The following is a 16,165-nucleotide window of genomic DNA, read 5'->3' on the forward strand; positions in this document are numbered from 1 at the left end:
TACTTTAAAAGGGCAAATTTTATTGTCTATAAATTATATCTCAATAAACCTGACTTTTATAAAAAGATCTCATTATAGCTCTTCTACTCCCTGAGACCTTCAATAAGTTACTGAGCTTTTACAGCCTTTATAGTTTTCTCACCTAAAAATGAAGGAACTATATAATAAGTGTTAAATCATATTAATGAACTATAGAAACAGTCTGTGTCATGTCTATTTTTCTTAGAATTCTTAAAATTATATTTGTATTATGTTTATGGTAAATAATGTAATAGCAAATATTTCAAGACACATGAATTCAAAATGTCAAAATTAAAGCAATAATATTTTGCAGATGTCTTAATTAGAAACTTCATTGTTAGGTATCTAAAATTTTTTTACCAATTCCTTTCATTACCTCAAAGTACTAAAAATAAACAAAATAATATATCATAAAACTTGATGTAAACCTAAAATTAAAGGCTATCAAATTAAAACACCCAGACTCATAAGAGGGTAGACATTTTATATTTATAAAATAAATGTATATAAATTCATAGTTTATTTATATTTACTAAAGCAATACCTCTTTTTCATGATTCATACAAAAATTCTACTTTATAATCCAATCTGGAACTGAGGTTGAAATCAAGAGCTCCTCTTAGATACTTATTAAAGTTAATTTTACTTGGAGCATTGGGGATATCCTTGGGAAGATTTTGTAAATCCCTTAATTAAAAACATTCCAGGCCCTGGCCAGTTGGCTCAGTGGTAGTGTGTTCACCCGGCATATGGATGTCCTGGGTTCGATTCCCAGCCAGGGCACACAGGAGAAGCGTCCATCTGCTTCTCCACCCCTCCCCCTCTCCTATCTCTCTATCTCTCTCTTCCTGTCCAGCAGCCAAAGGCTCCACTGGAGCAAAGTTGGCTCTGGCACTGAGGATGGCTCCATGGCTTCCACCTCAGATGCTAGAATGGCTCTGGTTCCAATGGAGCATCGCACCAGATGGGCAAAGCATCACCCCCTATTGGGCTTGCCAGTTGGATCCCAGTTGGGCACATGCAGGAGTCTGTCTCTCTGCCTCCCCACTTCTCACTTCAGAAAAATGCAAAAACAAAAACAAACAGAAAAAATGTTCCTTGTGGTGTTCTCAGAAGCTGCTGCTCCCATCACCAGAGTCATCACTCTCTAGCACACACAGGTCTACCTATATAGCCTGCAAGCTTCTGTCAAAAAAAGGGAGATAAACAGGGAATTCTCTATACCAGTGATTTTTCAACCAGTGTGCTGCAGCACGCTCGTGTACCACAAGAATTTTTAAAACATGCAATGCCTGACTATTTAGTCAGAGGCACTGACCTATTTTCCCTTAGATTGTCAAATGTTAAAACGACAACAGCCAACACAACAACAGCCATCCATGTGAATGAATCAAAATTATACCTATTTTTTGTCAAATATATTTTTGTGCTACAGAATTTTAGTAATTTAGTTTATGTATTCCATGAGAAAATCACTTTCTATATTATAGCTCCTACCAACATGAATGCCTGCAAATAGACCGGTGATAAATCACTTGGGAAGCAACCAGCTACAAACGTCACTCTGAAAAGGCAAAGGAATCACATCATCACAAGGTTAGTACTGTGGCTGTCCATGAAAATCATTAAGTACACTTGCAAACTTCCCTTCCAGCATCAAGTGTGAGAAAACGCTTAGGACTTCCAAACAGAGATCCCCTCCCACAGTGTATGTATCCTATCTAGTAAGCCTATATTATTCATTTCAAATATGTAACAATTACGCCAAATGACATCCTGCCAGCACAACAATAGGTAGAAATGTGTTTAAGGTGCACTGTGATGGGAAAAAGTTTATACTTAAAAACAAAAAACGACCTAATTATATGATTGCAAATGAATAAGAAAATAAGTGAGAGAATAAAGTATTATTAGCAAATTCCCCCTTTCTCCATTTTCATTTGTATATAAATTTTCAATATTAATCCAGGACATAAAACATTCATGTAAATAAAATGCTTCAATAAACAAATTTCAGCAATTAAACTTTATAACATTATGAAAAAATCTGTTTACTTCTGGGGAAAAAAACATTTCCTTGCCCCCTAATGTCTACATAATAAAAATCCAAACCCCTGATAGGTATAGAAATTCTCCAGAATTTTAAGATACAACATGCCAGAATTAACTTCTCTCACTCAACTCCAGGTCCCCCATCCATCTACATTAAACTTTTGCCTCTTTCTGAAATACATTACAAAGTTTGTGTTTTAAATATTATTCCTTGTAACTAATAGCTCTGACCTCCTTCTTAACCTGGCAATCAAGTCATCCCTTTGTGACCTAGTTCAAATATTACATTCTCACAGAATCCCCTAAAGCCAATCGTTTAGGATTTGTGCTATACACATAAGGATTAGCTGACAGGTCATAATCAGAACTATAACTTCAAACAAGTAACATATTTAATAATTGAAATATAACTTGATTTCATTTAATCAATAAATATTTTTTAGACAACAATGAAAACCATGTTGTACTGGCCCCTAAGAAGAATCTAGAATAAAGGTGTGAGGGAAGAAAAGAATTTTCCTCTACCCTCAGGTTCTTTAGGCCAGTCTAATAATCAAATATACGTAAAAGATTAGCAAGAGAAAATAAACAAATTTAACACACACATATATATATGGAAGCCCCACGTACATGAGAGAGAGACCACATGCATAAGAGGTTCATATATATGACATTTTGAGCTAGGGATAAGGTAAGGCACCTCGGGGCTTCAAAAGGTCATTGCAGGGAGAGCACATGTTTGGTAATTAGTGGTTTGCCCTGCCCTACCAGATAAGTCAAAAAGAGGTTATTTCTGCTGATCCCTTATTATTGTCAAGGGCCCTAATTCAATAGTAGTTAAGGGAAGGACAGAAATTTCTCTTGAGCCTGCAGCTAAAGTTGCCATTAGCTCAAAACAAACCTCATAGCACAGAGGCACATCTTGGGGTGACCTGTTCTGAACCCTGACAAAGATAATAACAGAATAAAGGTAGTCACAGTAATAATAAGTTAACATTTACAGAGCTTATTATGTGGGAGACACTTTATATGTATTAATTACTTTAATGTTCCCCAACAACCCTAGGAGGTAGTTAATATCTCATTTAACTAAAGTACTGAGAAGTTAAGTAACTTGACCAAGGTCACAAAGCTGGTATTTGAACACAGGCAATCTGGCTATCTTAACTTTAAAGAACTTCTTATTTAATAAAAGCATTAATATAAGTAAAAAGTAACTTATAATAAAGGGGTATAATTTTTCAAATGCCAAAAACTATAGTGCCATGGGATTTCAGGCCAAGGAAAATGCAATCAGGTTGAAAGAGGAGAATGAGGAAAGGTTTCTTGTAAAGGCCTGAATATTGCTAGTTAGATAGGATTTTAAGAGTAATTTTTTTTAAAATCAGCTAACTTCAAGACATATATCTCAGTAATTTTCATAAAAATAGTAATCTCTCAAAAGTGGGTTGTAGCGTCAGTTTTATGTAAATCAAAATGTTCATATCCATGGCTACATTCAATATATATGGTTCAGTTTGGCTCCATTAACAAAAAATAAAAATAGGCAATTCTTACTGTTCCCACGCCTTCGAATAGAAGAAAGTATTCAGTAGGGCAGAGAAGAGATATCTGTTTACTTATATTACAACAATAAAATACCAGGGTCAAAAATACATGTGACATTTAAAAACCTTGATGTAAAAGATCACATTATTTTGTCATACTTTTTTTTACAATAGAGAATTTTTATGCAAAATTAAATTTTAAGCCAGCAATACCTGGGCAAAACACTTTATACTCTGCTGTGTAATCAATTTCACAGAACATTCCTTTACGTATCATGACACCTAAATATGGTGCCTGAATTGAAGAAGATCCTTAATACCGATGAACCAGATTTAAAAGTAGATGTCTTCTAGAACCTCAATTTACAATAGGAATTTAAATCTATGTTTAATGAGGTGTTTTCACAACCTCCTATATTTGATACAACCTTTTCTTTCCAATTTGGGCTATGATGGACATGAGTACTCTGGCAATGTACTAATACTCTATCCTTCATTTTGGCAAAAAGTTACAGCACCTGGGCACTAAGATACAAAAAGTTTATGTGACTATCCAAAAAACGGAAAATAAAAGAGAGGCAATAATCCTACACATTTAAGTACTTAAATAGAAGTATTCACGTATAATCAAAGTTCATCCACTTTAAAATCCTTAAAAATCAAATGATAAAAACAAATTCCCATTATTCACTCAGAGCAAAGGAATAAGTGACAAAGAAAGATGTAAGGCCAGTAGCCACGGCCATCCAACAAAGCCGCCTGGCCCATCATGCACGTTCGCATTAGATTTGGACAGATGGTAATGAAACAAGGGAGCCAAGAACTGGTGGGCCACTACCTTTAATCCTAGCTTGCACTCAGCGGGTAAGTAAAAACACACACTGGGCTCCAAAATCCACTCATTCAGTGCTCACAAAGCTACTGACTTATCCGAGTTTCCTAGAATCAAAGGTTTCTAGCTCACTAGCCTCATTCACCTCTGTTCCCCATCTCCTTCTCTCTACACAAACTGGCTTCTCCTTCAGCATTCTGCCATCTTGGCTGCCTCTCCTCTCCTCCACGTGGCTTTTCTCAGCTTTCCTCTAGTATGGGCTCCTCCTAGAATGTAATCACTTGTCTCCCTGAACAACAACATGATCTCCCTTCCTTTTAAAACAGGGGTCTCAAACTCAACTCAGCATGTGGGCCACAGAGCAAGATCACAGCCCTTCAGCGGGCCGCACTCGGTCTACAAAAGGCAACTGTTACGCAACACTTTTCTCACTGCAGTTGAAAACAAAAAAAAATCAGTACAATTACAATCGTACATGCAATTTACTCAGTGTCACAAAACGACCAAAAACTGTAGTTTGCATCACAACTGCTGTTAACTAAGCTAATATCTAGCTAGGATGCTAGAGAAATGAAAAATACAAGTAGGCCCCTAGGCTTACTTAATTTTATCCAAAATATTTTGAACTTCGTGGATTAGTCTGTGGGCCGCACAAAATTGTTCGGCAGGACGCATGTTTGAGACCCCTGTTTTAAAACCTTTTGGAGTGAAAGCCCTCCCCCAACACATATTAACATAATCACTCCCATCCCAAGCAAGAAGGGCAATTAATATTATCACCTGGGTGATGGGCTTCCACATGGGCAGTGCTATCTTTAACAAAATGAGCATAATATATTTTATCTGCCCAACAGAAGGTATACAGCGTATTTGTGAACAGTAATTAATGTAGTAAAATGTGGCTAAAACAAAACTGGCTTGGAGCAGGACACAAAAATATTAAGTTAGAAATTTCTGGTTAAAGACAATAGGATGAATACAAGCATTTAGCTCTGATGCCCAAATATATCTGAAACAAGAGTAAAGAAAATTTATAAAGCATTACTAATCCATAAGAAACCAAAAATCCATTTTCAAAGTGGAAAAGCAGAACAAGAGGTAATGACTATTATACCTGAGAAAGGTGAATCCTACAATAAGCCTAGAGGAAAACCAAAGACACCTGGTTTATATCACATTTACATTTACACCAAAAGACCCCTAAACTCCTTGGAAAAGTGGTTGATTCCAGGGTTGGGGCAGGGAAGATAAAAGATGAGATCAAGTATTATTTGGTGCCACAAAGTACAGAGAGCTCTAAAAGAAAGAATAACCACAGAAGCCAACCAGAAACAGTGCCCCTTGGCTAGCTTCTGTATTCTTTTTGTACTCTTCTATAAAAAAAATTGAACCTAAAACACTCAGGAATCGGCAGTTTCAGATACTCTGGAGTAAGGGTGGAGTTCACACTAGACTAGACTGAAATCTGCTTAAAATAACCCCAGAACCTCTCTTCTACTCTTTGACCCTTCCTGGAAAAAGACCAAGCAATCTGGAGAACATAAAACAGGACATCTCTGGACTAGAAGACACCAGGCTTAAATGAATGTGAGGGGGGCTATATTGAAAACTGGAGAAATTAAATGAAAGTGAACTTGCATACTTAATGATGAAACACACATCCTCTCTTCCTACTCAGCTCCCAACCTTGTTCTCTTCAGGTAAAAGATCGAACACCTTATTCTGGGAAAGCAATGCAGCACCAGAGAAAAAATGTGTCACCAGAAGTCTGCAAAGAAACTATCCAGAAATATGAACCTACAGGGAAAACCATAATCACCTACTGGAAGAGTTTCCATTCAGCTTATTTTTTAAATTAAATTTATTAGGGTGACATTGGTTAATAAGATATATAGGTTTCAAGTATTTAATTCTATGATATAGAATCTGTATATTGCATTGTGTGCTCACCAGCCAAAGTCAAATTTTCTGTCACCAACCATACATTTGACTCCCTTTACCCTTTACTACTTTTCCACCCCCCTTTCCTCTGGTAACCACCATACTGTTGTCTGTGTCCATTCAGCTTTTTTTTTTTTCCTGAAGCTGGAAACGGGGATAGACAGTCAGACAGACTACCGCATGCGCCCAACCGGGATCCACCCGGCACGCCCACCAGGGGGCGACGCTCTGCCCCTCCAGGGGCGACGCCCAGAGCCACTCTAGCGCCTGGGGCAGAGGCCAAGGAGCCATCCCCAGCACCCGGGGCCATCTTTGCTCCAATGGAGCCTCGCTGCGGGAGGGGAAGAGAGAGACAGAGAGGAAGGAGAGGGGGAGGGGTAGAGAAGCAGATGGGCGCTTCTCCTGTGTGCCCTGGCCGGGAATCTAACCTGGGTCCATTCAGCTTTTTAAGGTACCTCTTTTAAATAAGTGTTGACTTTTAAGGAGCACCAAACATCTAAAGAAGACACCTAATAGGAAAGACAAAGTTCAAAGCAAACAAACAAAGGAAATTTGGGCAAAAAAGAAACTATGCAGAGAAGAAAACTACCAATAATTTCCTAATAAAGATAAAACATTGCATCCATAAAACAAAAATAAGATATAATTAAAAACTTCTTCCAGAAAAAAAATACAGTGCTTGAAAATTATAAACACGATTGGAGAAATAAAACCATAGTAGAACTGGAAGATAAAGTTGAGAAAAATTGCCCAGAAAGCAAAACAAGAAATGGAAAATAGATGAAAACAGACAAATTAGAGAAACTACTTGTAGGCCCACTACCTAAACAACAGGAATTCGAGAGAAAAGAAAACAAATATTTAAGGAAATTTCTCAGAACTGATGAGATACATTCCAGATTAGATAAAACTACCCTGAACCCAGCAGAAATGGATTAAAAAAAAACAACCAAACCAGACCCATTCCAAAGCATAAACTACAGACATTTCCTAACTCTAGAGAAAGAATACCTAAGCTTCCAGAGAAAATAAAAAGAAATGAAAATGAAAAACAAGATAATGAACAAATGCTTTCAAAATTGAGAGAAAATTCTTTCTGATGGAGAATTCTCTGCCCTGAGAAACTATCTTATAAAGCAAGGAGATAGAAACGACATTTTCAGTGAGGTCTTGAAAAAAATCACATCCTATCCAGAAAGCTCTTAAAAGTGGTCCTCCAAAAAATGTAAAAGCAAGCAAAAAAAGATGAAGGCATCAGATACAGAACCAGGAGCTCCAACACCTGAAAGGAACTAAGATGACAGTAAGGGCAAATCTAAGACAACAACAACAAAAAAAACTGGTAGGTTTGGACACAGTAAGAGATTTTATACTCTTGAGACTTAGAATTAAATCGGGGTTTCTCAACAGTCACACTATTGACATTTTGAGGCACACAGTTCTTTGTTGTGGTGGCTATTCTGTGCAAAGTGGGGTGATATTTAGCAGCATGACTAACTTCTACTCACTAGATATCAATAGCATGCTCCCTACCCTCTCTCCACCTACCTAAGGTTGCCAAGCGTCCTCTAAGTTGTCCCCAGTGGAAAATCACTTGGCTGCATAAATAAGTACATAGCAAACTAGGCAAAAAAAATTTTTTTAAGTATATTAACCCAGGTTATAAGACAGGAAAATAATCACTGTAAACTACATGGCTCAACTATGATTAGTTTACAGTCCCATTGATATAAACATTGAAGACTGATGTATCTAAACAACTTGCAATATGATATATTGGGAGGACTGGGCAGGATTGAGAAGTGCATCTCTGCATGATTGGGGATAGTGGTAAGCCATTTCTTCCATTGTGGGAAGTCAGTAGATAATCTCTTAAACTGAAAAATCAAGAAGGAAACCTGAAAGCATACTTTCAGATACGGAGATAAGTACCAAAAGAATGAGTTGAAAATAGTTGCCTCTGGAGATCCTGAAATCAAGGGGAGAAAGAATATGCAGGGGACTACCATTTTTGTTACATAGTTTTACAGAGCTATTCAACTTTTAAATGTGTACATGTAAAACTGATAATTTAATTTTTAATAATCAATTAGGGCTAGATTATGAAGCACTTTCCTAACTAGGTAAGGCCATATGAACTTAAAATCAAACAGCTATACAACTTTAAGCAAGATGCTTAACCTCTCTGTTTTACTTTCTTCATATACAAGATAAATAACAAAAAAAAGCTGTCTCAAAGGGCTGTTAAAGAAATTAAATGATGTATGTAAATTATTTAGCACAGTTTCTGGCACATAAGTAGTGTTTATAAATAGCACCTATTATTTGATTTGCAAAATAAGGTAATAATTATAAACTTTAAAGCAGGTAAATTCTAATCTCATGTTTTAGAAAGTAATTCTGGAAGTTGTGAGGAGGAGGGCTAGGAAAGGGAACAACTTAGAAGCAGGGACCATTAGAACTACATCTGAATGAGAAAACAGAAGCACAGCCATTAATAGAAATACAAGGAAGGGTACAAGAGATATTTTCCAAGTGATGAACCAACTACAGTATATAGGAGAAAAAGGAAAAAGGAGGAGGCCAAAAAAATGTTAACTTAAGGATATAAATAGATGGTGATGACATTAACAAGAGAATACAGAGAAAGAATTATTTTGGGAGGAGGATGTGAGGAAAGAGAAGACAGATAAGGTTGATACTACTCACATTTAATTTATAGCTAGTACAGTACAACCAAGTAAAAATATCCAGTATGCAGGTAGAAATCTGAATCTAGAAGAGAGGTCAGACATGGAGCTATAAATGTGTCAACTACAATCAAAAGTCAAAGCCAATAAAAGTGGATCAGATTACTCCTTGGCAAATACACAGACCATGAAGACATGGGGAAAATAAAAACCATAAGCATAAAGAATACTACAACTGTATATAAATACTCAAAAACTGCAGTTTATAGATAATCCAAATTTTTTTAGTAATAGATATACATGGCTAATTGTTGAAATACATAAAGAAGAAAATCTAAACATAGACCAATAATCCAGAAACAGCAATTGTTAACATTTTAGAGTATTCTTTTTAAAGCTTTCAATGCATATAACCCTAAATTATTTATTTTCCTTGACAAAATTGAAATCATATACAATGCTGCATTCAGTTGGTTTTACTTTATTAAATGAGTATTTCCAATGATATCTGAAATACTAATAATTTTTATCAAACATTCCAATTTATGTAAACCACCAAATTGAGTTACCTAACATACTTAACAACTCTTACTCATAAAGGAGAATCAACACCCCAATTTTAAGAAAAAAAAAGTTAATTTTAAAAGAACCATCAAAAACATTGATAATCACCACGGGACATTTTCTCAGGTAATATAATTAGGAAAATTAAAATATTCACTTAACATGCTCCATAACTGACATTGACGGAATTACAAAACAGAAACAGACAACAGAGATGAAAAACCAGTTGTTTTAATGTCTCGGGGGTTCTCAACATCAATCGCCCTTACATAGTTGTGAAGACATTATGAAGCTCAAATGAGTTAATACAGTACACATAAAGCATATAACAGTGGCCTGACCTGTGGTGGCACAGTGGATAAAGTATCAACCTGGAGGAACCCTGAGGTTGCTGGTTCAAAACCCCCGGCTTGCCTGGTCAAAGCGCATACGGGAATTGATGCTTCCTGCTCCTCCCCCTACCCTTCTCTCTTTCTCTCTCTCCTCTCTAAAAGGAATCAATAAAATCTTTAAAAAGAAAAGCACATATCAGTATCTGACACAATACATGCTTAATAAATATTGATTATTACTACCATTATCATTAGTTCCACTCAGAAGTAGTGTTTACTGAATGGGAAAGAGAGGCAGAAGAAAACCAACAGATATGAAACTGCATTCTTTTTCTTTCATTTTCTCATCTTCTCTACATTTATATATTCGTTGGACACCACTTTAGTGTTGCAGTGAAAGTATTATTTTAAAAGCATGAATCAATGTGCACTCTATTCTTAATTATATTATAAGATATTTGAGGAAAGAATGAATATTTTCTGTTTCTTCTAAATTGTCCCTATATGGCAGAGTACAATAATATGCACAGTAACACTTAATAACTATTAATGTTATAAATCCCTAAATGAAACAGAATAATAAGTAATAAAAACAACAAAGCAATAACTACAAACTGTGAAGATATTAAAAGCAAGATATCTCAAAGCCAATATCTTTATACAGCAATTCAAAGACATACCTACCGGTACATGGTGAAATGAAAAAGTGAGGTGAAAAGCTTTATTATTAACCAAAATGAAGAGACTATACTTTCTATGCTCTTCTCTGGGCACAACAATTTAGGAGGAATGCTAAAAACACTGAAAAATGTCTAAAAGAGAGCAACTGAGAAACAGTGAAAGAACTGAGATGCTCAGACTGTGTACACAAGTAGTCCCAACCCCTGGGCCGCGGACCGGTGCCGGTCTGTGGGCCATTTGGTAGCGGTCTGCAGAGAAAGAATAAATAACTTACATTATTTCCATTTTATTTCTATTTAAGTCTGAATGATGTTTTATGTTTTAAAAATGACCAGATTCCCTCTGTCACATCCCTCTAAGACTCACTCTTGACACTTGTCTCAGAAGTTCGACAATTATATTTAAAAATACCACAGTTTTTACACCGGTCGCATAATTTTATTTTATGCATTTATCTGTCCCACCCTAAAGGCCGGTCCGTGAAAATATTTTCTGACATTAAACCAGTCCATGGCCCAAAAAAGGTTGGGGACCACTGGTGTACACAACAGAGGGTTTGACCTTCTGCTCTCCTCCTCCACCTTCATCAATGAGAAAAAGGCATCCTACGGAAAATGATTTGAAGATTTCTCTGAACGTTATCCAGAGGCAACTATCAAAAGATGGCTGCAATAGAGATATAAACTTCTCCCAACTCAAAAACTTAACAGATCTATTCCGAGCCAAAAATATTATGAGAGATTTGTCTTAAAGGTATTCAAGTAAAGGCTGGAAAACAGCTTGTCAAGGATTCTGTGGAAAACATCCAAGCAGGGGGCCAACAATTAGAATTCTATTTTCCACACCATTCTATAACCAATCAATAAATATTACTGAATCTCTGCTCCAGGAAGGACACTCTCCTAGACCTATAATATGCACAAACAACAGAGAAAGAGAAACACATAAAGATCTCCGCTGCCAAGAAATTGATAATATAAAAAATGTATATTACAGTTTGATATCATAACAAATGTCACAAAGCACTATTTGTTCATTGCCAAATGAACTATATTCATATTTAAGGTTTTCTAAGAAAGAGAAATATCAAAGATTAAAATGCTCAGAAAGGGCTTTTTAGAATAAGATATGAGACTTGTGGGAAAAAATGTGCATGAAAGTTCTGAACAGGTGGAGAGAAGTAGGAAAGAGAGGATAGCAGAAATAGAAATGAAAAGCTGGAAACCTGTTTGACAAACTTATTTCACAGGGGAAGAGCTGAGCTGAAAGGGTAGGCTGTGGCCAGAGTCAAACTGTACTAGGCCTTGAATGGCAAGCTAAGTAGTTTCAAATTTATCATGAATACAGCAACTGTCGCAACTACTGAACTCTGCTGTAGCCAATGATAAATACACAGACAATGGTAAATAAATGGTGGGCATGGCTGCATGCCAATAAAACTTTACTTATTAATACTGAAATTTGAATTTTGTATCTGTGTCTTACAGAGCTTTATTTTGATTTTTTCAACTTGAAAATATAAAAATCATTCTTAACTCATGGGCCATACAAAGACTGGGAGCCAGATATATAAATATTTATATATATTTGTCCTTGAGCTTCAGGGACCAGAATAAAATATTACTCACTCAACATGCATGAATGGATATACCTAACCAAAATCTAAATCTATCAGGGGTTCCCTATACAAAGGTCCTCAAAACAACAAAAAGAACAAACAAACAAACAAAAATTGTTGATGAGAAGCCACTAAAATGAAAGAAAAAAATTAAATTTTGTAACTTCTTTTCACAGAGTAAATGTACCTAGAGAGTTACAACTGTTCTTAAAGAGCCTCTTTGTTACTTGGAGGAACCTGTAAAACAGAGTATAATCAAGGAGATTGTTGGTTCTAGTCCTACCTCTGTCATTTACTCATTATCTGACCCTGAACAAGTCAGATAATCCTCTGGCTGTAATTTTCTCATCTGTAAAGTGAAGGGGTATAAGTTACTAGATGATCACTGTGCTCTCTCTCAGCTTTGGCACTGTATGATCCTACTCCTACCTAAAAAGACCAGAGAGGAGATGACAAACACCAGACAAAAGTGATAGTTGAGAACACAGAAGAGAAAGGCACTGACTAAATGAGTGGGCAGATAGGACAAACAGGTAAGAAAAAAAGGAACAGAAAAGTACAGTATTACGAAAATCAAAGAATAGTCTGTTTAACTATCAAATGCAAAAGAAAATTAAAGAAAAACAAGCAAACAATAAGAATCAAGGAGTATGGCTATCAAAAAAAGAGAAAGAGAGAGAGAGAGAGGGAGAAAGAGAGAGAGAAAGGGAAGGAAAGGGAAGGGAAAGGAAGGGAAGGGAAGGGAAGGGAAGAAAGAAAGCTAAAAAGAAAGGCAAGAACTTAAAGGACAGTCTTAAGATTTGAGACTACTGTGCAAGCTTCCAGAAATCATGAGATGAACCAGAGGAAAAGACTGAAGATGAGCCCATAAAACAGAAAATAAAGGAATATAGTCCAGAAAAAGTAGGAAAAATAAAGTTGGTGAACTAGAAGCCTCAGGTTAGGGAGTTATTTTTAAAGGAGAGGCATTTTATCTTCAAAATCCAAAAGGTAAAAAAAAAGAAAAAGAAAGCATTACAGTGTCGGTTTTCATATTTTCTATGAATCAAATGATTTAAGAAATACATCTAATGTTGGCTTTTCTTCTATATTATATATTCTAACAGTCAAAAAAATTAATAATTTTTGCTTTTTGTGAGAATGAAAACCAGCAAAATGTTGTAGCTCTAAAGTAAATGCATGTTTATATCTTTCTTATAGCACCTATCACTTCCAGTATTCTCTATCTTAGCATCTTTAAAAGCTCCCAGGACAAGACTTCTGATAAATTCTTCTGTTTATATACTTTGCACAGGTGATGGATTATGAAGACTGACATGTGACTGAATTTTTTAAATTGTTGCAAAACAACTATCAGCACTGGAAAAATATATCCATAGACACATAACTCCAATACACTAGAGCTTGCTTTAAATAGTGACAAAGCAACTAAAAAAGGCAAAAAAAAAAAAAATTAATAATTTTTAATGAACTTCACTCATAAATATCAAGATCCTACTACATAGCTAATTTCAACAGACACCTGCCTCCATTCAAGGTACATGAGAAATAAAAATCCCAAAGCATTAGCCTGAAGATCAACCAGTTAAAAATACACATTTGTATATGCTGAAAATATTTATAAATCCAACCGAGATACTATTAATATATTGAAATTCACTGGCCAGTGCTGGGTTCTACCATTAATCTTCTACTATTCAAGAGAAGCCAAGAAGTCGAGCCTTCTCATATCACTTGCTTTTAAGAATTTAAGAAGTCACCCCAACTGGCACACGCCACCCAACTTAACAAAAAGTAGTTCAGCTCTCCATATGGTAATGCTGAGCTCACTCTCACCTTTCCGTGAAAGTTACATTTACTACTTTCAACGACCGTCCGTAGGCCCGACCGAGGCGGGCCAGCGGCACTACCGAGCACCAGCAGCTCTCGAGTCTTCCCAGTTGACTCTGCCCTCCCACCGATCTCAAGTTGGGTGTAGATTTCACCAGCCCTGAAAGTTACACACCGCCCCTGTCAAACCCAGAAGCGCCGTCACCCTGTCAAGCCCACCAAGAGCTGTTCCCACAATCTTTTCTTTGAAATTACCTTGGCTCGACATGTTAAAATAAGTAATTCAAAGGCCACCTTCTGCCCCCAAAGCGGGACCTAATTCCTCCCACTCCGCTCCTTTATTTTGTCCAGCCCCACAAACGCGAAGGGGGTGATCTCTGCTTCCCCGACCCCCTAGATCCAGGTGGGTTCCCCACTGCTCGCCGCACCCACCCCGCCCCCCCCACCCCCGCCGCACACCTCCTCCTCGCACGACACCCCGGCCCACACAAGAGCTGGGCCCGCAGCCTGCCCCTCGCCCAGGCCTGCGCTGCCTCCAGTGGCCGCAGGCCTCGGGCCTAGCCTCCTCCGCTGGCCCCTCACCTCTTTCGGGACCAGTTGGTTCTCTTCGCCGGGCACCATCGCTCAGACTGCGGCCGCTCCTCTCCGCCCTGCCGGGGGAGGGGGGAGGTGGCGGCGGCTCCCTCTCAGGAGAGAAGAGCAGCGGCAGTCATTCTCTCCACCGCCTGCGCTCCAGCAATCGCGGAGGCCTGAGCTTGGGCCTCAGACACCAGCGCGCAAACACCGACCCACCGCTCCGCCACCGCCGTCGCCTCGGTTGTCGGCCCCTCCCCCAGCCCGCTGCAATCAATGGAAAAATGGCGGCGTCCGCTCTCGCGAGAATTCGGGCCGTCGGGCTCCCAGCCCGGTGCCCAGGACGCTGGGACAGCTGTCGCTCGCAGTTAATTACTTCAGATAATATTGGCCTGGGGGGGGTTCCAAGTTGTTTGAGGGCTATGGAAAGCTTTTCGTTAGAGGGATTCTACACTGTCCATCTCGGGACTCCCTCTGCCGGTAGGGACAAGACCAGGCCTCAGGGTCCTCCACGCGATCTCGGGCTCTTCGTACTCCCTGCCCGCCAGGGAGCTTCCAGCTCCGGTCCCGACCCTACCACCAATACCGCTCTCCCTTCCGGTTAGAAAGGCGTCGCAACTTCATCAACTCCTCACGTACCCCCGGCCTCTTCCTGGTGGAGACTGCAATACGGGCTCCGCCCTCAAACACGGCCCCAGCCCGAAAGAGCTGCGTTTTCTATGCCCCTCTTCCCATTCTCCGGACGGCCGCGGCTGGAGGGGTATCAGGGCCCATCTGCTCCGGGGAGGCAGCAGCCTTTGCCTCAGAGGAATGGTGTTACATCTCCCCCCACGTACACCAACATTAGAACTGCATTTCCCTGACGCCTTTAAAGGTACTTCCTTCTCCAACAGGTTCAAGTCTGGGACTGAGATGGCTTCAAGAAGTACGGCTGCAGTTTGAACCTATGATTCTTTTAAAATGTTAGAGGGCTTTAATCTCCTCTAGCATTAAGCATTGTGCTCCATTTTACACCCAAACTCTGCAAGTTTTTTTTTTCCAAATCCTACTCATTCCTCAAAACTTTCCTTTCACTTATCAGTGTCACCCCAATAAATTCAATTTTAAAAACCTTTTTGAAGACCCAGTGGGGTGTCCTTCATAAAGACTTCCACGGATACAATGATTTAAACAGCACGCTGAGATAATATTATATAATCCTGCCATGTACCTAACACCCACAGCATTAACTACCTGTGCCTGTGCTCTCCAAACTTTTTTGATTGCACTCTATTACCAAAAAAGAAATAAAAGTCTGTATACTTATGTAAATTATACACGTGCTGTTGAACATGATATAGAACATTTTTAATATAAAAAGGATAAGATAAAGATGAAATAAACATTTAAAGTAACAATAAAAGTGATTTTGTATAATTTTTATATTATTGGTATTGGGCAAACCAATGTGTTTGAAGTATGAAAGAAGTGAGTTAGATTTGCTT

The 16,165-nt window shown here is 38.1% G+C and overlaps 1 protein-coding gene across 3 annotated transcripts in view; it reads right to left on the minus strand.

Moving 5' to 3' along the window:
* USP47 (ubiquitin specific peptidase 47) overlaps positions 1-15,631 on the minus strand; it is a 128,977-nt gene extending 113,346 nt beyond the window's left edge. Inside the window, exon 1 of one of the 3 annotated variants that reach the window (XM_066365610.1) lies at positions 14,691-15,631. In XM_066365610.1, the coding sequence (XP_066221707.1) occupies positions 14,691-14,729 (39 nt within the window). In that variant the 5' untranslated portion in view covers positions 14,730-15,631. The remainder of the gene's footprint in view (positions 1-14,690) is intronic. The other 2 variants (XM_066365603.1, XM_066365619.1) reach the window with 2 other exon arrangements.
* Between the last annotated feature and the right edge of the window lie 534 nt (positions 15,632-16,165).

The sequence above is a fragment of the Saccopteryx leptura genome, chromosome 1 (assembly GCF_036850995.1).
Source record: "Saccopteryx leptura isolate mSacLep1 chromosome 1, mSacLep1_pri_phased_curated, whole genome shotgun sequence".
Classification (NCBI taxonomy): domain Eukaryota; kingdom Metazoa; phylum Chordata; class Mammalia; order Chiroptera; family Emballonuridae; genus Saccopteryx; species Saccopteryx leptura.